Source organism: Sus scrofa, chromosome 1, assembly GCF_000003025.6.
Source record: "Sus scrofa isolate TJ Tabasco breed Duroc chromosome 1, Sscrofa11.1, whole genome shotgun sequence".
In the NCBI taxonomy this organism is placed as follows: Eukaryota; Metazoa; Chordata; class Mammalia; order Artiodactyla; family Suidae; genus Sus; species Sus scrofa.
Window position 1 is genome coordinate 161,751,583 of NC_010443.5, and position 25,924 is coordinate 161,777,506.

The 25,924-nt window shown below is 43.9% G+C and overlaps 1 protein-coding gene across 1 annotated transcript; it reads right to left on the reverse strand.

Annotated features, from left to right (window-relative positions):
• SEC11C (SEC11 homolog C, signal peptidase complex subunit) lies at positions 3,275 to 18,040 on the reverse strand. The gene is given in 7 exon segments (XM_003121713.3): positions 3,275 to 3,471; positions 4,086 to 4,143; positions 6,356 to 6,413; positions 6,416 to 6,474; positions 8,574 to 8,723; positions 11,664 to 11,773; positions 17,508 to 18,040. Coding segments are annotated over 7 exon segments (864 nt in total). The 5' UTR covers positions 17,883 to 18,040; the 3' UTR covers positions 3,275 to 3,417.

Consider the following 25,924-nt stretch of genomic DNA (forward strand, 5'->3'; position numbering starts at 1 on the left):
CAAAACTGCAGATGCCCAGGCTTGCTTTCCTAAGGGAAAGCTCCTTCAACCTGCCTTAACACAGTGAGACCTCCTCTGTAGGAATGCTTCATCTGCTCAGCCTCCCTTGCTGGGGACAGTGGCAGGTCCAAAATTTTTAAAGGAGTTTAGAGCCCACAATCTGGTTGTTGCAGAGTGTGTGTGTGTGTGTGTGTGTGTGTGTGTATCTGTCTGTCTGTCTGTCTGTCTGTCTAGCATCTGCATGGGACTGACATGTTCATTGTCAAAGGGGAAAAGGCAGGACTAAGACCTGTGGGTTAGGAAAGCAGACATCCTACTGCTAATGTTTTTGTTTTTTGTTTTTTGTCTTTTTGCCATTTCTTGGGCCGCTCCCTCGGCATATGGAGGTTCCCAGGCTAGGGGTCCAATTGGAGCTTCAGCCGCCAGCCTACACCAGAGCCACAGCAACGCCGGATCCGAGCCACGTCTGCGACCTACACCACAGCTCACGGCAACGCCGGATCCTTAACCCACTGAGCAAGGCCAGGGATTGAACCCGCAACCTCATAGTTCCTAGTTGGATTCATTAACCACTGCGCCACGACGGGAACTCCTGCTAACCTTTTTTAAAAAAACCTGAAGATTACTTCCATTGTGAAAATTTCCAGTTTTGTTTTGCTTTGCTTTTTTGGCTGCACCTGCAGCATGTGGAAATTCCTGGGGCAAGGATGGAACTTGTACAACAGGAGTGACCTGAGCCATAGCAGTGACAATGCCGGACCCTTAACTTGCTGAGTCACCAGGGAATTCCTCCAGGTTTTGACAGAAACCTAAATCGATCTTAAAACACAGTATAGCAAACACCATTTAATGTCTATGTAAGTGTCCTTATAGATCACTGAGGCCTTTGTGAGCTGAGACGTTGTCTGTCCCTACACTAGGTGGCATCTTATCCTCCCACTGCTTTTGTTTGTTTGTTTGTTTAGGGCCACACCTGTGGCATATGGAGGTTCCCAGGCTAGGGGTTGAATAGAAGCTACAGCTGCCAGCCACAGCCACGCCAGATCTGAGCCATGTCTGCAACCTACACCACAGCTCACAGCAACACCGGATACTTAAACCACTGAGCGAGACCAGGGATTGAACCCACAACCTCATGGTTCCTAGTCGGATTTGCTTCCACTGCACCACAATGGGAACTCCTCCCTTCCACTGTTTTTTATACTTGGTCTTCTCCTTTCTCAGTGGGCATTACTTGGTTGGCCAGTGCCCACCAGACCGCTTCCACCTGGAGGCTTCTAAGCTGTCACGAAGTGGAAAAGCAATTGCCCAACCATGTGAGAAATGTGTGTCCTGGAAGCATATGAAAGCTCCGAGCCAGAGCTTCTACTCGGAGAATCAATGGTCATGTTGCAATGCTGGGTTTGTCTGTTCAGATACAGATCAGGTTCTTGCTGATGTTTTCCAGACTGAAGCCGCAACTGAGACCCTCAGATAAAAGAACATCGGTCCAGCATTAATTCCCATCCCTTCCATTTAATAAAGACTAATAGCCTCTAAAAGGCCAAGAGGAATTCCTGTTGTGGTTCAGCGGGTTTGGAACACAACATAGTGTTTGTGAGGGTTCAGGTTCAATTCCTGGCCTCACTCAGTGGATTAAGGATCATCCAGTGTTGCCCCAAGCTTTGGTGCAAGTCACAGATGCAACTCGGATCTGGCATTGCCATGGCTGTGGCGTAGGCAGTAGCTGCAGCACTGACTCCTTCCCTAGCCTGGGAACTTCCACATGCTGCAGGTGCAACTCTAAAAATAAAAAATAAAATAAAATAAAATGCCAAAAGAGATTATGCTTTCCAACAAGCCACAATTAAATGACACTGGCTGAGCCAATCTGGGATCTTAGGTATCTTTGTAAAGTTTATTTTAGAATGTCAGCTATGGTCCAAGAATTACCAAAAAGCTTAGCTACAGTAAGAAATTTTTTTAAAAAAAGAACTTTTTAAAGTTTATATTAACCAACTACAGAACCCCAGGAAGATGATAAAATAGTAAAATTCTGACCCAACATTTTAAAATTCCACTTTTAGTACAGGAAAGAAAAAAAATCTATTTTCCTTATGAAAGGAGTTTATTAAAGGGCACAAGAGAATGTTTTTAGAAAGTATCCTGTAAATTTTTTTTCTTTCACTTTGCTGATTTCAACAGGATGAAGTCCATTATTGTTGCAATAGCCTATTTTAGCAGATAAAGAATTAAAGGGCAGGCTGCCCCCCACAGATCACTCCTGCTGGTCTCCCTCAAATCAGAGCTCAGCTAGCAAGTGACTGTACAGGTGTGTGACAAGGCACAGGTTCCAATGAAGAGGAGAACACACATAACTGGGGGTGGTGTGACTAAGTGTGTGCTGTGCACACGGGGAGCACTGGGCCAAGAGCATTCAAGGAATCACCTAGTTATTCCTCGGGACATGTAGGGAGGTGACAGCAGTTCTCATCCTCCATTTGAAGCTGAGGGGAGTTATGCTCGAGCCCATAGCTGGTTAAGTAACCTGTTAGGGATTCTAAATTCCTAGGTCAAAATCGGACAAATCTAAAAGAATGAGGTAGATTTGTCTGTTCTGACTGAAAAGGATGTCAACATCATATGGTTCAGTAAAAGAGAACATTTTTGCAAAACTGAAGAGAGGATCTGATAACACTGCTGGCCTCCTTTCTACTCCTCTAACGCTTTGCCCCTCTGCGGTGTGGTCCAGGCACCAGCAGCACTGGCGTCCCCTGGGAGTGTTAGGAATGCAGAATTTGAAGTTCCTGTTGTGGCTCAGCTGGTTAAGAACCTAACCAGTATCCATGAGGTTGTGGGTTCGATCCCTGGCCTCAATCAGTGGGTTAAGGATCTGGCGTTGCTGTGCGCAGTGGTGTAGGTTGCAGATGTAGCTCTGATCCCGAGTTGCTGTGGCTGTGGTGTAGGCTGGCAGCTGTGGTTCCAATTAAACCCCTAGCCTGGAAACCTCCATGTGCCACGGGTGAGGCCCTAAAAAAAAGTAGATAAATCAATACATCATTTCCTTTTAAGGAAGGGTCTGTTTTTTTACCCCAGAAATGCTATGGGGAAAAACTTCTTTTCAAAACACAGACGTGACACATTTGGTCTATGCATTGTCCCACTAGTAGGCCAGGCCCCGAGATGGCCTGTCTGATCCTCAAGGCACTGTACACCCTCAGACTGGGTTTAGAGTGATCACCAGGAGTGGCAGGGAGATGGAGCACATTCAAATCAGAGTCCACAATAGAAAACAATCTTTCCTGATGAATCATTTATTTGAACAAGACAAAAATGTCTCCACATTGTTCCCTTTTATACAGAAAGTGGAACATTTCAAATATATTAGTTTTTCTCTTTTTTAGCAGTTCGGTCTGGTCCCAGGAACTGCTTTTCATCTTAGGATTCACGTTTTAGTAACACATAGGCACCCATTACAGCCAGAAGAGCATACTGTAAAGAAAACACAGTGGAAAATTACTGTGAGGTCTACTGACAAATTTGGTCTATAAATGTATTCAGATAAGGTCTGGTCAATACTAGGCTGAAGAAGGACTCGAAAGATGACCTGTCCCCCATATGCTCTGTTCTCCAAATGAGCTGTTCAATAGCACATGATAGTTAAACTGCCCAAAATATTTTGATGGACTGAGGATCACACATCCCACAAACACAGCCAGTGGACTACTCATCCCTGTGTAGGTTTCCTATTGTGTTTCAAGTGATTTTTTAGAACAGAGAGACTATTTTCATTGAAATTGGGAGATAAGCATTACTAGGGTTATTATACTACTTTTTTTTGTTGTTGTATGTTGAAGATTTCCTTAATAAACAGCAAAAACAATACGCCATTTTAGAACACACTATATAAACATAAAAGGTAAAAGTAGCTACTTTAAATAATTTTGATGTTAATGATTTAAATGATTATATCAATTTGTAATGAACTACAAATACTCTGCAGAAGAATTAGCTTGCAAAACAATTTAAACAGATTGCATCATTATAGTTGCACATGAAAAAACACCAATATTAAAAAAAATACAAACATGCACATAAATTCCTACCTTGAATTTTGGGTAATCATTCATTATTATGGTGACCATGCCAACATACGGTAAAAACCTAAATTGCAGGATGAAAAAGCCAGAAATATAAAGAATGTAATATGATGACAGCAATACTTGAAAACACTATAGATCAGCATAAGAAACAAAATCTTCCTTGGGAACACCACTACTGACTGGGCCATAAAAAACAACATTCACTCCTGTCTCAAAAGGCTTTATTAGGAGTTCCCGTTGTGGCTCAGCAGTAACAAACTGGACTAGGATCCATGAGGATGCAGATTGGATCCCCGGCCTCACTCAGTGGGTTATGGATCTGGCCTTGCCATGAGCTGCAGTGTAGGTCACAGACACGGCTCAGATCCCACATTGCTGTGGCTGTGGTATAGGCTGGCAGCTACAGCTCTGATTCAACCCCTACCCTGGGAATTTCCATATACCACTGATGTGCACGACCCACCCACCCCCCAAAAAAGTCAAAAGGCTTTATTAGTAGAAGCATCAGAGCTAACATCCAGGACAATTTTTTTAAGAAGGCAAATCACAAGCTGGAGATGCTGCTTGTCCTCACTGGCTATATTCACCATAACAGAATGAAAATTAGTTGAACCACTTATACAAAAGAACTGGCAACTTCCACAAATCAAGTTCTTAGTTTTTCTTAGTAGAGAAGTAAGAGTCAGAGAGCCTATATAAAAACGTCTGCGAGAGAAAGCTTTGAAGGCATATGAATAATTAGTTGGTAACTGAGGGATCCATCATCATTTTCATTTCACAGTGCTGTTCAGATGGAACAAACAAGTCTGTTGCCAGCAAATACAAACATGAATTCCACAATTTGCTCGCAGACGTGATTATGATCTCAGATATAATGAGCTAGCATAAGCCAGCCGATGACTATGTCGACAATATTAATGTCAATGCGGAATCAGTTTGACCCAAGTCTCAATCATGTCACTGATGGGAAACAAGGTCATGCCCCCTGCGTACCCTCCAGTCTTCTTTCCCATCAGTAGCTCCAACCTCTCACGTATACAAAGCCTACCATCAGAATGTCTAAAAACACAACACTGATCAGCTGCAAGCTTCTCTCACTTCCCTGCAGATATTCAGATGAACATGCAATTGAGTAAAAATGGTTAAAAGGTGAGCAGAGGGAGAAAAAGAGTAGAAAGAGGTCTTTACCCACCATCTGATGGAAAAAGCTAAAGCACAGAAAACGGTCACCCATGTTTGCCAGCCTTAGACGGCTGGTGGAATTTTGCTAAAAGGAGACATCTCTAGCAAGGGTTAAACATAAAAAAAGGGCCACCCAGAGAGGGGAAGAATTGCCTTTTTTTGATATTTCATAAGAGGATACGGAATGGACTCTGCTGTGTCAGTCAAGCTGGACAATTATGCAAAGATAGGTATTAAAATTTTTTATCACAGAATTGGTTTTAGTAGTCAAAAAAAAAAAAAAAGAAATAATCTAAATGCCCATCAAAAGAGGACTGGTTAAATAAGCTATGATTCTGAGGAAGAGCACGTAGCTATTTTAAAAAATACAGATGTAGATTTGACACAGAATGCTATTTCCAACTTCACGTTGGGTTAAAAAAAATCTTCTATGTAAGATGATATATATGCATACACACATCTTTGTAGGCACAAGGAATGTCTGAATATACATCACAGTGCTAAACCGTGGTTATCTCTGGAAGGATTTCTTGTAGTTGTTATTTTAAATCTATAAATAAGTACTCTCTAGGTAAGGATTTATTTCAAAAACAGAATTAAATCCATGATGTAGATGGCATACTTCCATTCAGTTTCAGATTTTAGACCCTTAGGAAGTTCTGAATTTTGTTTAGACTTCAGAGTATAAAGTATATCTGTTTACAACTCTTCTGGAGTTCCCACCATGGCTCAGCAGTAATGAACCGACTAGTATCCATGAGGATGCCAGTTCGATCCCTGGCCTTGCTCAGCAGGTTAAGGATCCGGCATTGCCACGAGCTGCAGTGTAGGTTGCAGACACAGCTCAGATCTGGTGTGGCTGTGGCTGTGGCGTAGGCCAGCAGCTGCAGCTCCGATTCAATCCCTAGCCTGGGAAATTCTATGTGCTGCCTGCGGTACGCCCTAAAAAGACAACAACAACAACAACTTTCCTGACATATAATATTAGTAATAATGAATTCTATTAACCTACACATTTGGGTTCTTTGTTTCTACATGTTTGTCTGGTGACTGAATCTTCGCTATAACTTCAAAAGTTAACCCTCACTTACCCTCTGGCTCTTCCCACCACGTCCTTCTTTTCGAGCCAGTTTTGCCCTTCTTTGTACAGCCTCTATCGTCAACTTCGTTATTATCTCCTTTAGTCAGAAATTTGATGTCTCCATTATCTCTGGAAAGCAAGAAAAAGCCCTCTCAAAAACTATTTCTAACACAGCATCTTGAGGAAAATATTACTTTAGCCAACATGTTACAGGCAGACACAGGCACTGAGAAAAGCAGTCAAAGATAACTTGATCTTTCTTGGTTTAAGACGACGGCTTGCCAATAACCACTCTGCTGATTTGCCACAAATCAAATGACAATTCTGTCGACTTAAATTCTAAAACATCAAGAAGCTTGGCAAAGCACAAGGGCACCAGGAAGGCAATGATTAGCTCCAGCATCTGTTTCATTTCATTCTTAGTCCTCACAGACCAATGTGTTAATATGGATTATATTCCTCTTCACTCTGGACATGAATTTGGTCTCAGATTACACAGATTTGAGCACAGGGGAATTCAAATGCAAGTGTGCTCTCAGCTCTCCTCACATTAATTTTTCCTTAACAATCATGGGGTGTGTTAATGCCTCATTTGCGTCACCACTGAGCAAGTGGTGAACAATCCAGCTTGCAAATGAACAAGAATTACAAATGGCGTCAAGCTACTACTGTGTTAAAGAGACAGGTGGGATTCATCCTAACCTCTAAACTGGCGCTTACCCAGCCTTGACACTAGGAATACATTATGATAGCATTATAGGGCTATCAAGAGGGTCTTCTTTCAGGAAGACCAAATGACAAAATGCATAAAATAATTTGATAAAATATTACAAGCCCACAAAGATTTGAAACCATGCCAAAAGGAGCAAGCTGATTGGCAGCCCTGATCATACAGGAAATCAAGAGGCTAAAAATCCAGGCTGCCTCTCACAATTCATGTGAATTACAGAAAATCATCTTATTTCAACAATTTCTCATCTTTGGAAATTGTTTTTAAAACAGGTGAGAGTTCTGTTATATCATGGCTGAGGTTATTTCTTCATCAGTACTACTAACAAGGTACAGTGTATTAGCACAAACTGAAACACGGTCATTCTCACATTTAGAGTAAAATGAAGTGAATATTTCATATTCACTTCTTTGAGGAACACCCTGAAGCAGTGAATGGAGTGAGAATCAAATACCAGAAATGTACAATGCTCCATCATTTAAAAAATACAAATATACATGCCTAATTTTAGTTCCATAACTCATGCAGGTAAAATACTACACTAAGCTGCATAAAGGTAAATGAATAACCGTGTATATAAAATCTAACTTTTTTGCTAATCACACGACTGCACTCTCACATGGAAATTTAATATATTTGAACTAAAAGTAATTGTTTCTTGTTCCCAAGAAGTGTCTTAATAAGTCATCATTGGCATTCAAGGGAAAGGCAAAGCCCTTTGTGGGGAAAGAATTAATGCAGGATATGCCATGATTGAATCAGGATGAGTTGCGAAAGGAATATTTATCCATCCAGGGTTAATATTATTGCTATGAATGCCAGTTAGTCCAAAGGCACAAAGAGAAATGGGGAGCTTTCTGTATCTCTCTCTCTGTTAAGAGAACATAATTCTCTTATCAAAATCATTCTCAGTTACAGTGAGATTTGATTTTCTTTGAGAGTCCTTCAAGATATTATGCAAGAGTACATTCCACCTTGCATTGTGCAACAGCTTTTCAGGTGCTTTAGCAGACATCACTTCATTTCATTCTCATAATCAGCCTGTGAATTACTGAGTAGAGCATTTCATTCACTTCGTACAGACTCAGTTAATTACTGTCCGAAGTCACTCAACTAGTAAATGTCAAAACTAGGAATATCATCTCGTGCTTTCGCTAATTTCTAGTCAACCATTAAAACTTCCATAGGAATTCCCGTTATGGTACAGCAGAAACAAATCCGACCAGAAACCATGAGGTTGCAGGTTCGATCCCCGGCCTTGCTCAGTGGGTTAAGGATCTGGCATTGCTGTGAGCTGTGGTGTAGGTCACAGATGAGGCTTGGATCCCACGTTGCTGTGGCTGTGGTGTAGGCCAGCAGCTGCAACTCTGATTCAACCCCTAGCCTGGGAACCTCCATATGCCAAGGGTGCAGCCCTAAAAAGCAAAACAAACAAACAAACAAACTGTCCACAGTTTTGTCTACAAAACCAAACCAAAGAGAAGTAAAGCCTCTTTACTTTTCATGAACTTTGATTACTCTGTGAACTATTGGAATGTCTCGTCCTTCAACTTTAAAAACAACAATTTCACCAGCTCTAATCGGGTCTTCCCGGAAATTTGTTAGGAACAGAAGGTCGCCCCTGTGAAAGGCTGGCTCCATGCTGCCACTGGAAAGAAAAAAACACAAAATCATATCAGAAGTACCCTGGGTTCACCAGGTGAATGTTTCATTTCATAAAGAATATAACAAACATACCAGTTAGAATGGCAACTTTTTTTTTTTTTTTTTTTTTTTTTTTTTTTTTTTTTACGGCCATACCCTTGGCATATGGAGGTTCCCAGGCTAGGGTCCCATCAGAGCTACAGCTGCCGGACTACCGCACAGCCATGGCCACGCCAAATAAGAGCTGTGTCTGTCACCTACACCACAGCTCATGGCAACGCCGGATCCTTAACCCACTGATTGAGGCCAAGGATCGAACCCACAACCTCATGGTTACCAGGTGGATGCAATTCTGCTGCGCCACAGCTGGAACTCCTAAAATGTCAACTTCTATCAATAGTCAATAGGTCTATGAGCTATTAAACAAGCCTCAGTGGTTACCTTCTCATTGCTCAAGGTATAACCGTAAGGAATGATCTCTTCTGGGATGTGAGTATGAAAAGAGCACTAGTGAGCCCTCTACAGTTTGTGTTAGGTAGAAAAAGAACTGAGATTAACGTGGACTCTTTGAAATAAAAGCCAATTTTTAGCCTTAAAAAAAGTCTTACATTCACAAATGCTATTTTAATTAAGAACTACAGACAGAGTTCCTGTCGTGGCTCAGCGGTTAACGAATCCGATGAGGATCCATGAGGATGAGGGTTCGATCCCTGGCCTCATTCAGTGGATTAAGGATCTGGCGTTGCTGTGAGCTGTGGTGTAGGTCGCAGATGTGGCTCAGATCCTGTGTTGCTGTGGTTCTGGCATAGGCCGGCAGCCATAGCTCCGATTCGACCCCTAGCCTGGGAACTTCCATATGCCATGGGTGAGGTTTTAAAAAACCTACAGACTCTGAAAGCTGGTGATTTTCTTGGGCAATTCTTAGGTTTTGTGGTGTATCCCCAGCACCCAGGACACAGACATACCTTTTTAAGGAATGGGAAGTAGATAAATAAATATACTTAGCGGGTTATGATCTATCCAAGAGCCAAGCTGAAGGTGGGAAAGATTCAAACCCAAGTCCTCTGACTCCTGCAGGAGGATCCTTTCAGCCATATTCTATAGAACACCCAGTTCTTACAAAGGTTGACTGTTTTTGAGGTGGTCAATGAATAATCCCAAATGACACCTGTTTAAACCCACGCTAAAAATCTTTGGTGGACTCAAAGTAAACTATAATCTAGTGTAAGCTGAAATCATCAAAAAAGAATTCATTTTATATATGCTCGTGCTTTGTTTAAATGCATGAGAAAATAAAAACTAAACACGGGGGCCAGGCAACTAACGATGAGTAAGTGTGTTGAGGGCAGGACAGGCGAGAAAGAACCAGTCTAATGAAGAGATGTGGAGCTTTACAGGAAGACATGGGTTCACAATGGGAGTCGCCCCCCAGAGGCTGGTCCTCTCACCCCTCCCAACCCTGGCACATACCGGACCCAGCCAGGAGACGTGTGGCTGAGCCTGGCCTGCTGATAGGTTTATTTTTAAGTGAAACCAGTGACACTCAGTGCAGTCACAGATCCAGCATTCAAAAATAGAAAACTCGAATAAAAAAGGTAGAGAGGGCTAGAAATATAAAAGACTAAGAGGAAAAGAAAGAGAAAATGTCACAGCAAAAATAAACTTGGGGAGTTCCCGCTGCGGTGTTGCAGGTTAAGGATCTGGTGTTGCCATAGCTGTGGCATAGATCACAGCTTCGGCTCGGATTTGATCCCTGGCCCAGGAACTTTCATATGCCATGGCTGAGGCTGAAAAAGAAAAGGAAAAAAAAATTTTTTTCCTTCCAACACAGAAGTTTACCTTGTCACCTTCTAAAATACAACAAAATTGCTTCAGGGCTCCATTTTCTTTTAAATATAATGGTTAAAATGCTTAGAGTAACTTCATCTATTGCTTCATCTTTACTTCTTCAAAAAAATTCTGAAGACATGCAATAGGAATTAAGTTTCTAGAAAACCATCTCATACACAAACTGTTGCCTTTGGAATGGACAAGCAATGAGATCCTGCTGTATAGCACTGAGAACTATATCTAGTCACTTATGATGAAACATGATGGAGGATAATGTGAGAAAAAGAATGTATATATGTATGTGTGACTGGGTCACTTTGCTGTACAGTAGAAAACTGACAGAACACTGTAAACCAACTATAATGCAAAACATAAAAATCATTTAAAATCTTAAAAAAAAAAAAAAGAAAGAAAACCATCTGAGTCTGCAACAACAGGACTGCAATTTGAAAAAACCTCCCAGAACAAGCCTCAGAGCAGGAAGGGCACACTGCAGTTTGGCATCAAGAGTCATTATCATGTCCCATTAGGAAAGCAGTTCTTTGAAATGTTTCACTAATAACAACTTAGACTTGCTTTCCTCAAGGGCCAGGGATTACCACCACCCCTCCCCATCCCCACTCCCCCCAAGGTCAGTGTTCCCTGAGGTCAAACATCCTTCATGATGTCAACAGCTTACGCTGACAAACCAAATTGGCTTAGAATTGTCAAGGAGGCTTAAAAAAAAAAGTCCCAATGTACTGCAATTTCATAATCACTTCCGCATGCAAGTGTGTCTGTTTGACTGAAGGAGCGCCAGAACATCTCAACTGAGTTTTGGTTCTGCCAAAAGTAACTGTGGGATGCAAGTGACTTGGCCTTGCTGGGCCCCAGGTTCCTTATTGGTTCCTTATCAGAACACAAGCAACAGCATGATTAAAGGCCTCAAATGTCTATTGAAAAAGATAAGATTTTTTTCAGCAAAAGCCAGAAAAAAAAAAAAAAGAAAGAAACATTCTCCAAACAGATATCAATAAGGAAAACTCTAAACCTTTATCCAATTAAAACAATGAGTTTTGGGTTGTCCACACTGTTCCTGGATCCCAGGCAGCAGCAGGACAGCGGTGGGACCCACCTTAGCACCACGACGATGGGGCTCTCGCTGCCAGTGAGGACAATCAAGCCTTTCCAGATCATGAGCGCAGAAGACACGATCATGGCGAAGTTTAAGACCTGGTAATAGAGCTGGAATGAAAAAGGCAAAACCAAAAGTGAGAACAAGTGGCAGAATGTTCACTAACCCTAGGCTGGAAGTGTGCTTGCTTGAAAAAAAAAAAAAGGCTGTGATTTTAGGATATGAAACTAATTTGCATAAACTACAAAAGTAGGTAGAATTTCAACTTTTGACCATGGAATACCCATAAGTCATCTCTCCTTCAATGAGAGGAAAGGTGGCAGGTGGCAGGGGTGGGGGTAGGGCAGGGAGAACCAGAAAAATCCATAAGACCTGCTTTATTAAGGCCTCGGTAAGTCTGTCCTTACCTCTCTGGATTTCCCAGAACCTCCCACCCTGTGGGTCCCACCACTCATGTTCTCCTGCTAGGCCTCTAGCTCTGGTGCAGAGAGCGCAGTCCAGCCTGAGAGCATACCATCCGCCTTTGACCACTTTCTTTCTAGTCGTCCTGCCAGTTTCTCCTCCTCTAACTGACCTTCAAATGCTGGCGCTGGCACATTCATACTGACTGCTCCCAATACTGAGATTTCCAACTGCCTCCCTGACACTCGGATGTCTTGAAAGGCCCTTCCAACCCCACAGGGTCCAAACTGAACCTGTCTTCCCCAGAAGCCTTCAGTGCTTGCGATCCCATCCCAATGCACAGCATCTCCATCCACCCAGCTGTCTGCAGCCATCCATTCTGTCCTCTAGACATCTCTGGCATCTGTCCAGTTCCCTCCATGCTCACTGCCACCCCACGCATCCAGTTCACCAGCCAAGCCCGTTGGACACTGTGAGAGTCAGCCTCCCTATGTCCACACATGCTTCTCTCAATGCATTCTCCACGGTACACTCAGCACTCCTTTGCCAATGCACCTCTAGTCACCTGGTCCCTCCAGGACCTGCTTAAGGCCCTTTGATTGCACCCCACACTCTGAGGATGACTATGGTCTCTAAGGCCCTGTCTGGCCTACACCACCCTGCTGCCCCGCCCAGCATCAGGATCTATGGGTGGATCTGTCAGTGCTTCAACGCTCCTCCCACTCCAGGAACTTCACCGGTTGTTGTTGCCCAGAAGGCTCTCACACTAGACTCCTTAGCACACCTAACACTCACCTTTAAGTCCTACTTTAAACATCAGTTCCCAAGGGAAGCCCTCCCTGACCCCTAGATCAGGAGTCAGCAAGCTTGTTCTGTAAAGAGCCAGGTGAATAAATATTTTAGGGTGTATGGGCCTTCTTATCTCTGTGAATGACTCAACTCTACCACTGTAGTGGGGAGGCAGCTATAGACAATATGTAAAACAATGAACATGGCAGTGTTCCAATAAAACTTTATTTATAAAAATAGGCAGCCTAGGTTCTCCTGTTATATATCCTCACTGCATCCTGTATTTCCTTACACCATCCATCACCTTGATAATTATGCATATAATTATTTAATGCTTCTTTCACACTGAACTGCAAGATCCACAAAGGCAAGGATCACTTCAAACTTGTTCACAGCTGAACCCCCAATATTCCACACAGGCCTGGCAAAAAGTTAAATACTCAATTTGTTGACTAGTGAGAAATACATGATGGGGACATACAAACTCATAGTAAGAAAAACACTAAAATCTCGACAACAAAGAGGTAAAGCTTAAACTATTAAATACTCCAAAGAGGAAATACAAGTGGTGAATAAACACTTAGTGTCTAGGGAAGTTCCCATTGCGGCTCAGCGGTAATGAGCCCAACTAATATCCATGAGGATGCAGGTTTGATCCCTGTCCTTGCTCAGTGGGCTGGGGATCTGGTGTTGCCGTGATGTATGTCACAGACATGGCTCTGATTCCTCTTTGCTGTGGCTATGGTGTAGGCCAGCAGCTGCAACTCCAATTCAACCCCTAGCCTGGGAACTTCCATATGCCATGGGTGTGACCCCCCCCCAACTTAAAGTGTTCAAATCAAATCCTGCCTCCTCCCACCCCCAGCCCCTTTTTGGCCGAGTAAGCTTAAAGTTAGTTTGTTGTTTAATGCCAATATTCAGTGCTTGGCAAGAATATGTTGTGGTGGGGCTGCAGGTCGATACAGCCATTCTAAAAGCGATTTAGTGTCAAGCATTAGTATCAAGAGGTTGCTCCAGACACAGTAATCCTACTTCTAGGAATACAGTCTAAACTAAAGGCAGATAGGGAATCATGGCCCAAAGATATTTATCACAGTCTTATTTCTAATGACAGGGTAAAGGAAATAAATGAGCAACAACAGAGAAATGGCTGGGTAAATAATGGCAAATTACTGCATTATTTAAAACAATGAATAAAGAACTTTGACAGCATGACTAAACACTTGAGATACATTGAGTGAAAAATGTGGGCTGCAGTAGGAGCCTCACAAACCGTACAACAGTTTATAAAACAAACGCATCTTGGAGCTCCTCCAAGATGCTAACAGAGGCTATCTTAGCATGGTGGAATTATGAGTGATTAGATTGTCTTAATTTAAACTACTCTCCATTCTTTAAAATTCCTACGATGAGCATAGATTAATTTCAAATCTGGGAGCAGGTGAGGAAGTACTTAAAGGCAGTGCAATTTGACAAAATGGAGGCCATTAAAATAATCATTGTAAAGAGTGTGACAGAGCATGAAAACATTCTGATAGGATAGGAAGGAAGGAAAAGCAAAGCTCAAAAGTGTCTCCTGCTAAAAATCACAACTGTGTGAAAGTATGTAATTTGAAATAATTGTGCAGGTTACAAAGGTGGGGGCCAAAGGTGAACTAAAATAACTAAGGTATTTTGATGTAATAAATGAAAACAGGAAAATATTTTCAAGATTAAAGCAACACACTAGACGCCTGATGATAAGAGAACGACCATATATTGTACCACAATCACATAATAAAATTTAATACAGTCATTAAAATGAGTTTCTCAAAAATTAAAAAAAAAAAAAGGCTAAAGCTGCATACCATTTTTCCCAACTCCTTGGCTACTGTATCAACAGCAAATCATGAAACTAAATTCCCAGGAGTGTGAAAAAGGAAACTGGAATGCTAAACAGATATTGTTCAAGTATTGGGCTATAATATGGTAAACTGTTGCTTTCAAAGTAAAATCAGCCTTGCAAGTCACATAAGTATAAAGCAGAAGTTGTTCACTGGAGTTTCCACTGAAAAACAGCCACTTGCTCCAATTGACTTAAAGGTTTAATAAATAACCATTGTTTCCTTATGAATCACAGCTCTGACCAGGAAAGACCCAAGCCACAGTTTTCTGGTTTTCTACAAAGACTGCCCTTATTTATTTATTTATTTATTGGCCATGCCCACAGTATGTGGAAGTTCCAGGGCCAGGGATTGAACCCACGCCACAGCAGTGACCCAAACCACAGCACTGACAATGCCGGATCCTTGAACCGCTAGGCCACCAGGGAATTCCAAGACAGCCATTTTTATATAGGCTTTCAAACCACTGGGCTCAAGCCTGATAAAAGCAAATCATTCAACCTTGCCACTTGTCTAATAAAGACCATGTACTAAGAATATATTTTCCAGAGTATGATTTTCTATGCCCGAAAAATTCATCGAAAGTAAAACCAATTCCTCCGGGGGAGGGGGGGGAACCTCCCTTTGAGCAAGACATCTATTTGCTCAAGAGACAGCTAATTATACAAAAACCTAACAACCAAACTAACTGCAAAACCACAGATCACCCTTTCAACACCTCATCTTTAAGGAGCTTACTATCTGAGTCTTGGACTGAAATCCTAGAATCTAAAAAATGTAATTTTGATGGAACTATTGACAAGCTGATTGAACTCTAAAATATACACCCCATATTTCACTGGTGCCTTTTCTTGTTATTCATCTTGCCTACCAACTCAGTATGCTTGGCACTTAATCACCCCAGCAGAGTTTAGAAGCAAGCCCACACTGTTTTTTTCAAGCAGAGATGAAATAGCCAATGTCTAAGAGTTTTAGGCAACCATTTCAGACCAGATATTGTGGCTGACAGAGCGGCAAAAATGCCAGTAGCTATTTTCCTTCCTCTCTTCCTCACTGCAGAAACAAAGAGTCCTTGTTTTTGCATGTGGCTCTTTCCTTAATCAACAGTAAGCAAGGCCAGCAGAAAAAGGAGGTCCCACATCCAAGGCTGGTGGAGCAAGCATATGTGACAATGTCTCATAAAATGCTATTTTGGAGGGAAAAAGAAGCAAAAGGACAAAGCTTTTTTAAAAAGTATGAGGAGGCAGGAGATTTGAGCTTCTGAATTTTAATTAGAAACTTAGCTAGGAGTTCCCGTCGTGGCGCAGTGGTTAACGAATCCGACTAGTGAACCATGAGGTTGCGGGTTCGGTCCTGCCTTGCTCAGTGGTTAACGATCCGGCGTTGCCGTGAGCTGTGGTGTAGGTCGCAGATGCGGCTCGGATCCAGCGTTGCTGTGGCTCTGGTGTAGGCCAGTGGCTACAGCTCCGATCAGACCCTAGCCTGGAACCTCCATATGCCGCGGAGCGGCCAAGAAATAGCAAAAAGCCAAAAAAAAAAAAAAAAAAAAAAAAAAAGAAACTTAGCTAAACATAGGCAATGCAACCAGCCTATGAGGCCTTATCACTGAGAGTGGTAATATGCAGATGTTTCTGAAGGCAAACTGGTTTAGGGATTGATATATTCTCCAGAAGGCCTTCCTTGATAGTCTGCAATCAGTATTTGGTACCAATTTTAGAGGCATTTTTAAAACCTAGCCCATTAAGTCTAGATTTTTAAGTAAAGCTCTGCTTCCTGGAGGATTTTCTTGTAAACAGCATCAATGCTCAGGGCATTAGCTGCCGGTTTTTCAAGCTAATGATGATCTTTGCCACAACTCATCTGAATCACAGAAACGCCCAGGAAACCATCTAATATGCACACCTAGAAACAGCCTGATTCTCAAGACTGTTCATGAGATTCCAGTCACCAAATTCCTCCACACAACTGCACTAGTCTGAAATTGAACTTGGGAAAAAAAGAGAGAGAGAGAGATGGATGGGAGCTGACTAAAGAGAGAGCAAGAAGGACGTTTTCCTCCAAGCTCCTCTCATAGAGGGGTAGGAAATCAGCCCCAGCTGCCCGAAGACTCCATACTAACTGCCTCTGATAGTCAAGGTGCTGCCAGCCTTACGGAGTCTAAGAAGTTAGAGAAGACTTCTGAAATCCCTTTTATAACACCGATTCAGTTCACAAGACAGAACGCTATCAGTGAGCTCTTCCGCACAAGGAGCTTTGTTTAGTCCCCATGCACCATCAGGAAAACACTGTTTTGGGAAGAAACTGTTTTAGGAGGCATCACTGGACAGCTCCCACCGCTAGGAAGTTCTCCATCTTTCGCCTGCCTTTCTGCCACTTGCATGGATATCAGGCCTTAGCAACCCCACAGAGAAATCTGTCCCCTCTTCCAAGAGGTGGCAAAATTCGTGCAAACAGCTGTCACTCGCAGTAGAGTCATCTCTCCCCGCTTTTTCAACCGCACTTGACATCCAAAGTGCGGGATTTCTATTATCTTCCCCTTCCGGGGCCGCCCTCCCCTAACTGAACTCCTCTCAGGGCAAGGAAGTACCCACACGTGGGTCTGTGCGGATTTGAACACAGGGCCTCCAAGAGCCCAGGGTGGGTGCCTCGGGTCGCCGCCGGACCGGTTACGGGGCGCTGTCCTTGCAGGAGCCTACCCGGGAGCCCCGATTCCCCACTGTCGCAGCCGGTCCCGGCCCCTAGACGCGCCCCCCAAAAGGAGCTCCGTTACCTGGCGCTTGTTCATCTTCCTCAGGTCCCCAAAGATGTCCAAACCGGACGTGGGGAGATGCGACCCCACAGCGCCCGCGCGCACCATGCCGGGGTCTCTGGGGGCCGAGGCGACCCGCGGGCTCCGGGTGTCACAGACAGCTGCGGAGCACCGGCCGGGCCCCCGCCCACCGGCCTTGTTGGCCACGTGACCAGAGGCTCGCTTGGGCGTCTGGGAAATCGTAGTCCTGTGAGTCTGAGCCACTTGAGTACCTGCAAAGAACTGGTAAGAAGAAACTACCACTCCCAGAATGCCACGGGACAAGAGCCTCGTCCAGTGAAGACCCAGGGCTCCCAGGGAGGGAAACGACCCGGCTCCGGAGCCTTGTCCGACCATTGCGAGGGAACTTGGGAAAGCGGGTGATCCTGCATATCCTACGGGCAGCTCGGAGAAGTGACTACTCAAGATCAATTGAGTTCCCTAAGACTCTGGTCAGGCGCCAAGAAGACACCTAAAGCTCCCCCGCATTCACCTAGCCGTGTATCTAGGCCATTGGATGACTGCGACGAGAGAAGGTGGAGCTTCTACAAGGGCGGCAGGCTGTGCTGAATACGGGAGGCGCCTAAAAGTGGGCTGGCGAGTGGGCGGGACCTGGAAGAGGCGGGACTTTTGAAGCTATGGAGTTCCGCGCTCTCCCAGGATTTGAAAGCTAGGAAACAAGGGGATACAGTGATGCTTCCTTTGATCAGAGCTATGCCGCAACGGATGTTAATTGAATGAATAAATAAATAACCAGTTGATTTTATACTTGAGGAAACAAGCCTAGAAAGATTAAGTGACCTGGCCAAGGCAAAGTGGCCAGGTCTGGAATAGAACTCAAATTTCCAAACCCAGGATTGTCGTAGTCCTGATCCTAGCTCATCCTTAGTTTATTCACTCACTCGTGTATGCATTATTTATTTCATTCATTTGTTAAAAAATCTTTTTAGAGCATATACTATGCACTTAGCCCTAGTCTGGACGTAGGAAACATCAGTGAACACCTAGCAACGGGAGACATAATAAATAAGTAAAATTATATGGTATCTAAGGAGTGATAGTGCTGTGGAAATAGGAAGAGCAGATAAGAGAGGGGAGAAGCTCTGGGGAAGGGGGCAGGTGGCAATTTAAAATATCCCAGAAGTTGACTTACCAGGAAGCTACTGAAGCATACTCTTTGGAACACTTCACTTGCAAAGGCTCCCTTCCAAACCCTTGAATAAAAATGGTCATATGGTTTTGTAAAAGTTTCAAAAGCAAGATATTTGAATTGCTATTTGTTGACTCTTGTTTCTTTGCATTCCTAATTCCCCTCCATCATACTTCCCTTCACGTTGGAGGGACAAGGAGCATTTTGAGGATCTAGCTAAGGAGAAGTTGAATTGGAAATACATTTAATTTGGATTCAGTGAATATCTTGATGTGGGGTCTTCAAAGTACCACCAAGCACCCCAAGAGTCTCCAGCCCTCCTTGACTGGTGCTCCCCCCCTGTCTCTGTTCTGAACTCCTTATTCTCCCTCTCCAGCAGTGCTGTGATAGCCAATACAGGGTCTTAGCTCCTATTGGCCTATTTCCTCCGAAGACCTAGGAAAAAGAGCAGTTTGATTACTATTGGCCCTTACTGCCAATATGTGGGAAGACCAGTTTAACTCATGTCAGAAATCAAGCATTTCTCTGCCTAGGTCTTGATCATCAAAGCATCATCTTCAATTTATGGAGTATCCTAAACCAAAACTATAGTATTGTTTTATTAATACTTTTTCCACGAGAAATAAGCATATTGCTTTTCCTTATGAAATCCCCTAAACACAGTCTGACCCCATACACCCTCCTTCCCCTTGCATTAGATTATCAGAAATAGAACTTTAAGAAATCTTCCATACAGCATTGGTTCACTATCTTACTTATTGATTCATTTCCTCCATCAAGCACTAGGAATCTGGCAAATAAGACACAGTTCTTAGATCCAGTTGAAGTTGTAAGTGTGCAGACATGATTATCATATAATATCACAAGTGATCTAGATAGGACATAATGAAAGGTATGATCTTGGAGTTCCCATCATGGCTCAGCAGAAACAATCTGACTGGCATCCATGAGGATGAAGGTTCAATCCCTGGCCTCACTAAATGGGTTAAGGATCCGGCATTGCCATGACCTGTGGTGTAGGTCGCAGACAGCTCAGATCTGAGTTGCTTTGGCTGTGGTGTAGGCCAGCAGCTGTAGCTCTGATTCAACCCCTAGCCTGGGAACCTCCACATGCCGTGGGTGCAGACCTAAAAAGACAAAAGACAAATAATAATAATAATAATAATAATAAAACAAAACAAAAGTTATGATCTCTAGTGTAAAATCCCCTTGGCATATCAGGCTAGCCCTTGTGCTAAGGGAGGAATTGATACAGAGGCAGTACTAGCTAATACTTTTTGCATGTTTATTCTGAAACAGGCAAGTGCTTGTTTATACTTATTATCAATTTCATTCTTACAAAAATCCTTTTTTTTTTTTTTTGGTCTTTTTGTCTTTTAGAGCCGCACTGGCAGCATATGGAGGTTCCCAGGCTAGGGGTCTAATCAGAGTTGTAGCTGCCAGCCTACACCACAGCCACAGCAATGAGGGATCTGAGCCACATCTGCAGCCTACACCACAGCTCATGGCAATGCCAGATCCTTAACACACTGAGTGAGGTCAGGGATTGAACTCGCATCATGGATGCTAGTCAGGTTCGTTAACCACTGAGCCACAACGGGAACTCCACAAAAATCCTATTTTACAGAACATGGAAAATAAGTCTCAGAGATGATATACAAGTTAGACAGCACCACAGAGTCAAGAGATGACAGAGCCAGAATTTGAATCCAGGTCTGGCAAATCCAAACACGTACTCTGTGTGGTGCAGCCTCTTCTCTGCTCTTTTCTGCGCTTTGAAACCCCCAGGACAACATGAGCAGACACAATTCCAGGCAGGAGCTTTAACTTTCAGTTCCTAAATTCAAGTTGCCACCTACAGACTGATGATGTTGAAAACCAACATCAGATCCCCATCATGAACGCTGTGGAATCTCGGCTCTACTTGTGCTTTGTGGAGAGAGTAAGACTCATTCTTAAATGGAGCACAAACAGGAAGACATCTGACGGATGACTTGGCATCTGGTCAGCCTTGGTAGGAACCCTGGAGTCAGGCTGCATAGGAATGAAACGCATCATCTCAGATCTGAGTCAGCTTCACCTGGCTAATGGTGCCAGACACCAGCTTTCTGAGTCGATCTCTGCCTTCACCATCTTCTGCATCTGTGGAAGGATCTATCTCAGGAGAACTGCACTGGTACCTAAGGATGTCATCATCAGAAGGTGGGAATTCAGGCCACCTTTCCCTCCTCCTCAACCTCTCCCCACTAAGTGCTTTTGTCGGAAGCCATTTTTCAAACTGGCACCCTCTTCTGTCCCAAGTGACTCTTCTAATTACCTCCCTGTGTCGAACAGTTACAACCAGCCATGAGGAATTGTGTGCTAAGAAACCTGTCAAGAATAATGGGGGCGGGGGGGGGAGAATGAGAGAGAAGGAGGGAGGGAGCGGGGGAAGAAGGAAAGAAGGAAGGAAGGAAGGGCAGGGAGGCAGGGAGGCAGGGAGGAAGGAAGATGACATTCATTAGCCAAAGATGCTCATTTCTGGAATTCCCCAGTGGCCTGGCAGTTGAGGATTTGGCATTGTCATTGCTATGGCTTGGGTTCAATTCCTGGCCTGGGAGCTTTCTGGACTAGGAACTTCTACATGCTGTGGTTGTGGCCAAAAAATATATTAAAAAAATATTAAACAAAACAAAACAAAACTATGCTCAGAGTGCCTGTCGTGGTGCAGCGGAATAGAATTCAACTAGGAACCATGAGGTTGCGGGTTAGATCCCTGGCCTCACTCAATGGGTTAAGGATCTGGCATTGCTGTGAGATGTGGTGCAGGTCACAGATGAAGCTCAGATCTGGCGTTGCTGTGGCTGTGGCTGTGGCCGGCAGTTGTAGCTCCAGTTTGACCCCTAGCCTGGGAACCTCCATATGCTGTGGGTATGGCCCTAAAAAAGAGAAATAAATAAAAAATAAATGATGCTCACTTCCATTTAGACCCCATGCTATTTGGCCATCATGAAACAGGGAAATTTGGCTTCTAAATTTAACAACTGTATGTGCTATTAGAAAATTAAATAAAAACTAGGCAGATGTTTTCTTATGTTTGCTATATCTGTGAGGCTCAATACTGTCTGTGAGTGTCTGATAGACCCAGGGAGCAACCCCCTGTGGTTCTGGGTACCCTGGAATAACACTCAGGAGAGCTGGGCTGATACATAGCAGTATTACATAAACCATCCATCTTTCTCCTTGAGCCACAGTTTCCTCATCCGTAGAAACGAAGTTGTGATGCTGATGTTCCATGGCAAGTGTAAGTCTCATGAACATGGCCGTGAAAATCTAACTCTATTTTCCTATAACTTAGAAAACATATTAAAGCCCTCTTCTGCCTGGTTTGCAGCAACTTAATATAGATAGTCACTCTCAGTTTTAAAACTAGGACAGTTCGGGAGTTCCTATCATGGCTCAGTGGAAACAAATCCAACTAGTGTCCACAAGGACGCAGGTTTGATCCTTCAGTGGGTTAAGGATCCAGTGTTGCCATGAGCCATTGTATAGGTCGTAGATGTGGCTCGTATCTGGTGTTGCTGTGTAGGCTGGCAACCAAAGTTTCAATTTGACCCCAAACTTGGGAACCACCGTATGTCTCAGGTGCAGCCCTAAAAAGATGAAAAAAAAAAAAAAAAAAAAAAACCTCGGACAATTTGAGATATTCAAGAAACTGTCTCCTCCCCGATCCCTTCCCTTCCCTCCTCAAATGGAGACTGAGTTAAGGGAGGTGTATCCTGAGTTTTAGGCACTATTGTTTCCATCTGTTTCGCCCACTTGATCTGTCTCACACCTGTTCTAGCATCTTTGAGAATGTATTCGGTCTCACCTAGTCCTTTAATGTGACCTCTTCCCCTGCTGAGTGATGGCTTCTGTCCCCACTGCCCCCACCCCAGTGCCTGAGGTCCTGTCATGGCCTTATGCATGTGCATCCACTCAAGCTGCCAGCTTCTTTGGGTCCACCAGTCCTCTCTCTTTTGGTCTTTCTTGGCTAACTCCCTGAGTGCTTCTGACTTCCAAGTGGGTTTTAATATTTCACTCAGTGTCATGTGGCTATCATATTATCCTCCACCCATCTCTATTCTATTATCCTCCACCATTGTGGATCAGAGGACACTGGCAAGCACCAGAGGTCCAGTGATGCACTTCTGCTCTGGAATTTCAGTCTTAGAAAGTGTGTAACTAACTTGCTCCACCTTCAGGATTCAGCTGGAAGGGCATAGATGCAAAGACAGACGTTTGTAATCTCTTCTGATTCTCCTCTAACCTTTCTGTTCCCTCGCTTAGAATTTTGAAAGGGATTCAAAGGAAAAAATTGGTTATGCTAGATAGTGTCCCCCTTCATAACTTTTTGGTTTTATATCTGAATGGTAACTCTGATCTTAGAAGAATTCACCACATTAGGAGTTCCTGCTGTGGCTCAGTAGGTTAAGAACCTGATGAGTATCCATGAAGATGTGAGTCAGATCCCTGGCCTCACTCAGTGAGTTAAGGATCCGGTGTTGCCGTGAGCTGTGGTGTAGGTTGCAGATGTGGTTCAGATTCCACATTACTACGGCTGTGGCATAGGCTGGCAGCTGCAGCTCCAATTTGACCCCTAGCCTAGAAACCTCATTCCACCTTAGTCTCCGATTTTGAAGTGACCTCTTCTCTCCCAAAGTGGATAACTCATCTTTGGCTGTCCATGATGGGACAAGGACAGAACCTTGGAGAACAAAGGAAAAGAGTAAAAAGTGAGACATGGAGATGTGGGGCAAAACTACTAATAATACATTTGAAAGCTCTGTGACTGGATGACTTGACCCTGCTAAAGATGACTTCTAAGTTTAAATTTAAGGGTTTGCTGTTCTTAAACTCATTAAATTGCATTTATTTACTGAATCCTTGCTATCTGAATTGTTCTAGAACTTGGGGATTCAACAGCGCACAAAACAGATAGGTTTCTTCCTAGCATGGCATTTTAGTCTAGTAGAGAGAGAGATAAATAAACAAATAAACAGTTAGGATAATTTTAGATATTTATAAGGTTATGGGATGAGAAGGAGACAGCCATACCATCTAAATCTTTGGAAGATTTAGGATCTAAGTTCATGTCTACTATCTGGGGCAGGACAGTTTCCAGGGGTCTTCGGACCTCATTGTGGGTCATGGGAGACAGTACAGGGCAGTATCGACATAGTCTAGTGCCCCCATATGGTGACAGAGAGAGCTGCAGTACAACCAAGCCCTCAGCCTGGGACGACCACCTAAGAACAGCATATGGAGACAGGCAGGAGAGCAAGGAAGAGCCTGGCTAATCATGAGCAGGAGCTGCCCTTACATTCCAATAGGATCCTGATCTACAGGTTCTGGTGTAGATGCCCCACCACAATGGGCAGACCCCAGTGCCTACCCATCCCATGATGACCTTAATGGTCCAGCCTGGAGTGGACACTGACGAAGCTTTCACAGTGAGTTTTCCCTGGCATTTTTGGATTTGGGAGCCTTCCTGTCAGTACCTGGGGCTACCTGCAGGCATGTTTCCTCCATGACCAGAAAACAATGTATTTTTTAATACGAGGGAGAGGAGAGCCTGATGGGATGCACAGGGCAGACAGAGATGAGAAATGGAGAGCAACCCTGGATCCATCTTCCAGAAGTCACAGGCATGACCTCATTCCTGTCCTAGGTTCCATGAGACCCCTGCTACCTTTATAATAAAGTCCCCTTTTGGCTTTTCCGATTTCAACGGGATGAAACTAAGTTTCTGTCACTGGCTACCAATAGTCTTAACCAATAGAAAGCACTTTTAGAGATGCACAGCTAGATGTGGATGAAAAGAGTGGCAATGGAAAGGAGGCACTGGCTTCAGCAGAACACATTCTTCCTTTCTTACCTCCTGACCTCTTCTCCCCCAGGGGCTCCCTGCAGCCCAGCTTGAGAAGCAGGGCAGGCTGCAGTCTGAGGAGAGGCTCAAGGGCCAATTTACTAAGAAGCAGGTAGATTGGTCAGAGAACAGATGCTACTCAGAATGTTATTTCATTTCATTAGCAATTTTGCATTTGCCAAAATATGTTTTTGCCAGAAGTGCCAGCACATCAGGGTTTTGTTACAATTGAATGAGATCCCAGTGAGCCCTGGAGAGGGTCACAGCCACTTGGCAGATTGTCCCCCAATTCCCCACAGCAGACAAGAAACACAGTGGGCCCCACAAAGCTGGGGCTGCCTCCCCACAGGCTCAGTTCGTCTCCTGAACATCCATGCCTTCCCTGCCGTGCTGCTCACTCCCTCCCTTCCTGGGAGGGAAAGCTGGCAGCATGCTTTTTCTCTGCCATTTACATTCCCAGTTTGCTCTGATAATACTGTCTTTCCTTCTCTTGACTACACTTTTTTTTTTTTTTTTTTTGGTCTTTTTGCCTTTTCTGAGGCCACTCCTGCGGCATGTGGAGATTCCCAGGCTAGGGGTCTAATCGGAGCTGTAGCCACTGGCCTACGCCAGAGCCACAGCAATGTGGCATCCGAGCCGCATCTGTGACCTACACCACAGCTCATGGCAATGCTTGAGCTGATCCTTAACCCACTGAGCAAGGCCAGGGATCGAACCCGCAACCTCACGGTTCCTAGTCGGATTCATTAACCACTGCACCATGACAGGAACTCCTTTTTTTTTTTTTTTTTTTTTTTTTAAAGCCGTGGCATATGGAAGTTCCCAGGCCAGGAGTCAAAGCAGAGCTGCAGCTGCCGGCCTACACTGCAGCTCCAGCAATGCCAGATCCCCGACCCACTGAACAAGGCCAGAGATTGAACCCGCATCCTCAGGGATACTACTACTTGGGTTCGTTACTGCTGAGCCATGTCTGGAACTCCTTCGCTACACTTTCAATGAAACTTAAGCAACTACTCCCTCCTCTTACACATGTGGCAGAAAATTGCGCTCTTTCTGAGTTTTAGTTAACTTCTTAGGGCTTTTCTCTGAAACAAATTCTCCTCTTTAGTAAACTTTGTATAAATAATAATGGATTCAGGAGTTCCCGTTGTGTCTCAGCAGGATAAAAACCCAACTAGTATCCATGAGGATGTCGGTTCAATCCCTGGCCCTGCTCAATGGGTTAAGGATCCAGCGTTGCCATGAGCTGTGGTATAGGTCGAAGGCACAGCTCAGATCCCAAGTTGCTGTGGTTGTGGTGTAGGCTGGCAGCTGCAGCTCCAATTCAGCCTATAGCCTGGGAACTTCAAATTGCCATGGGTG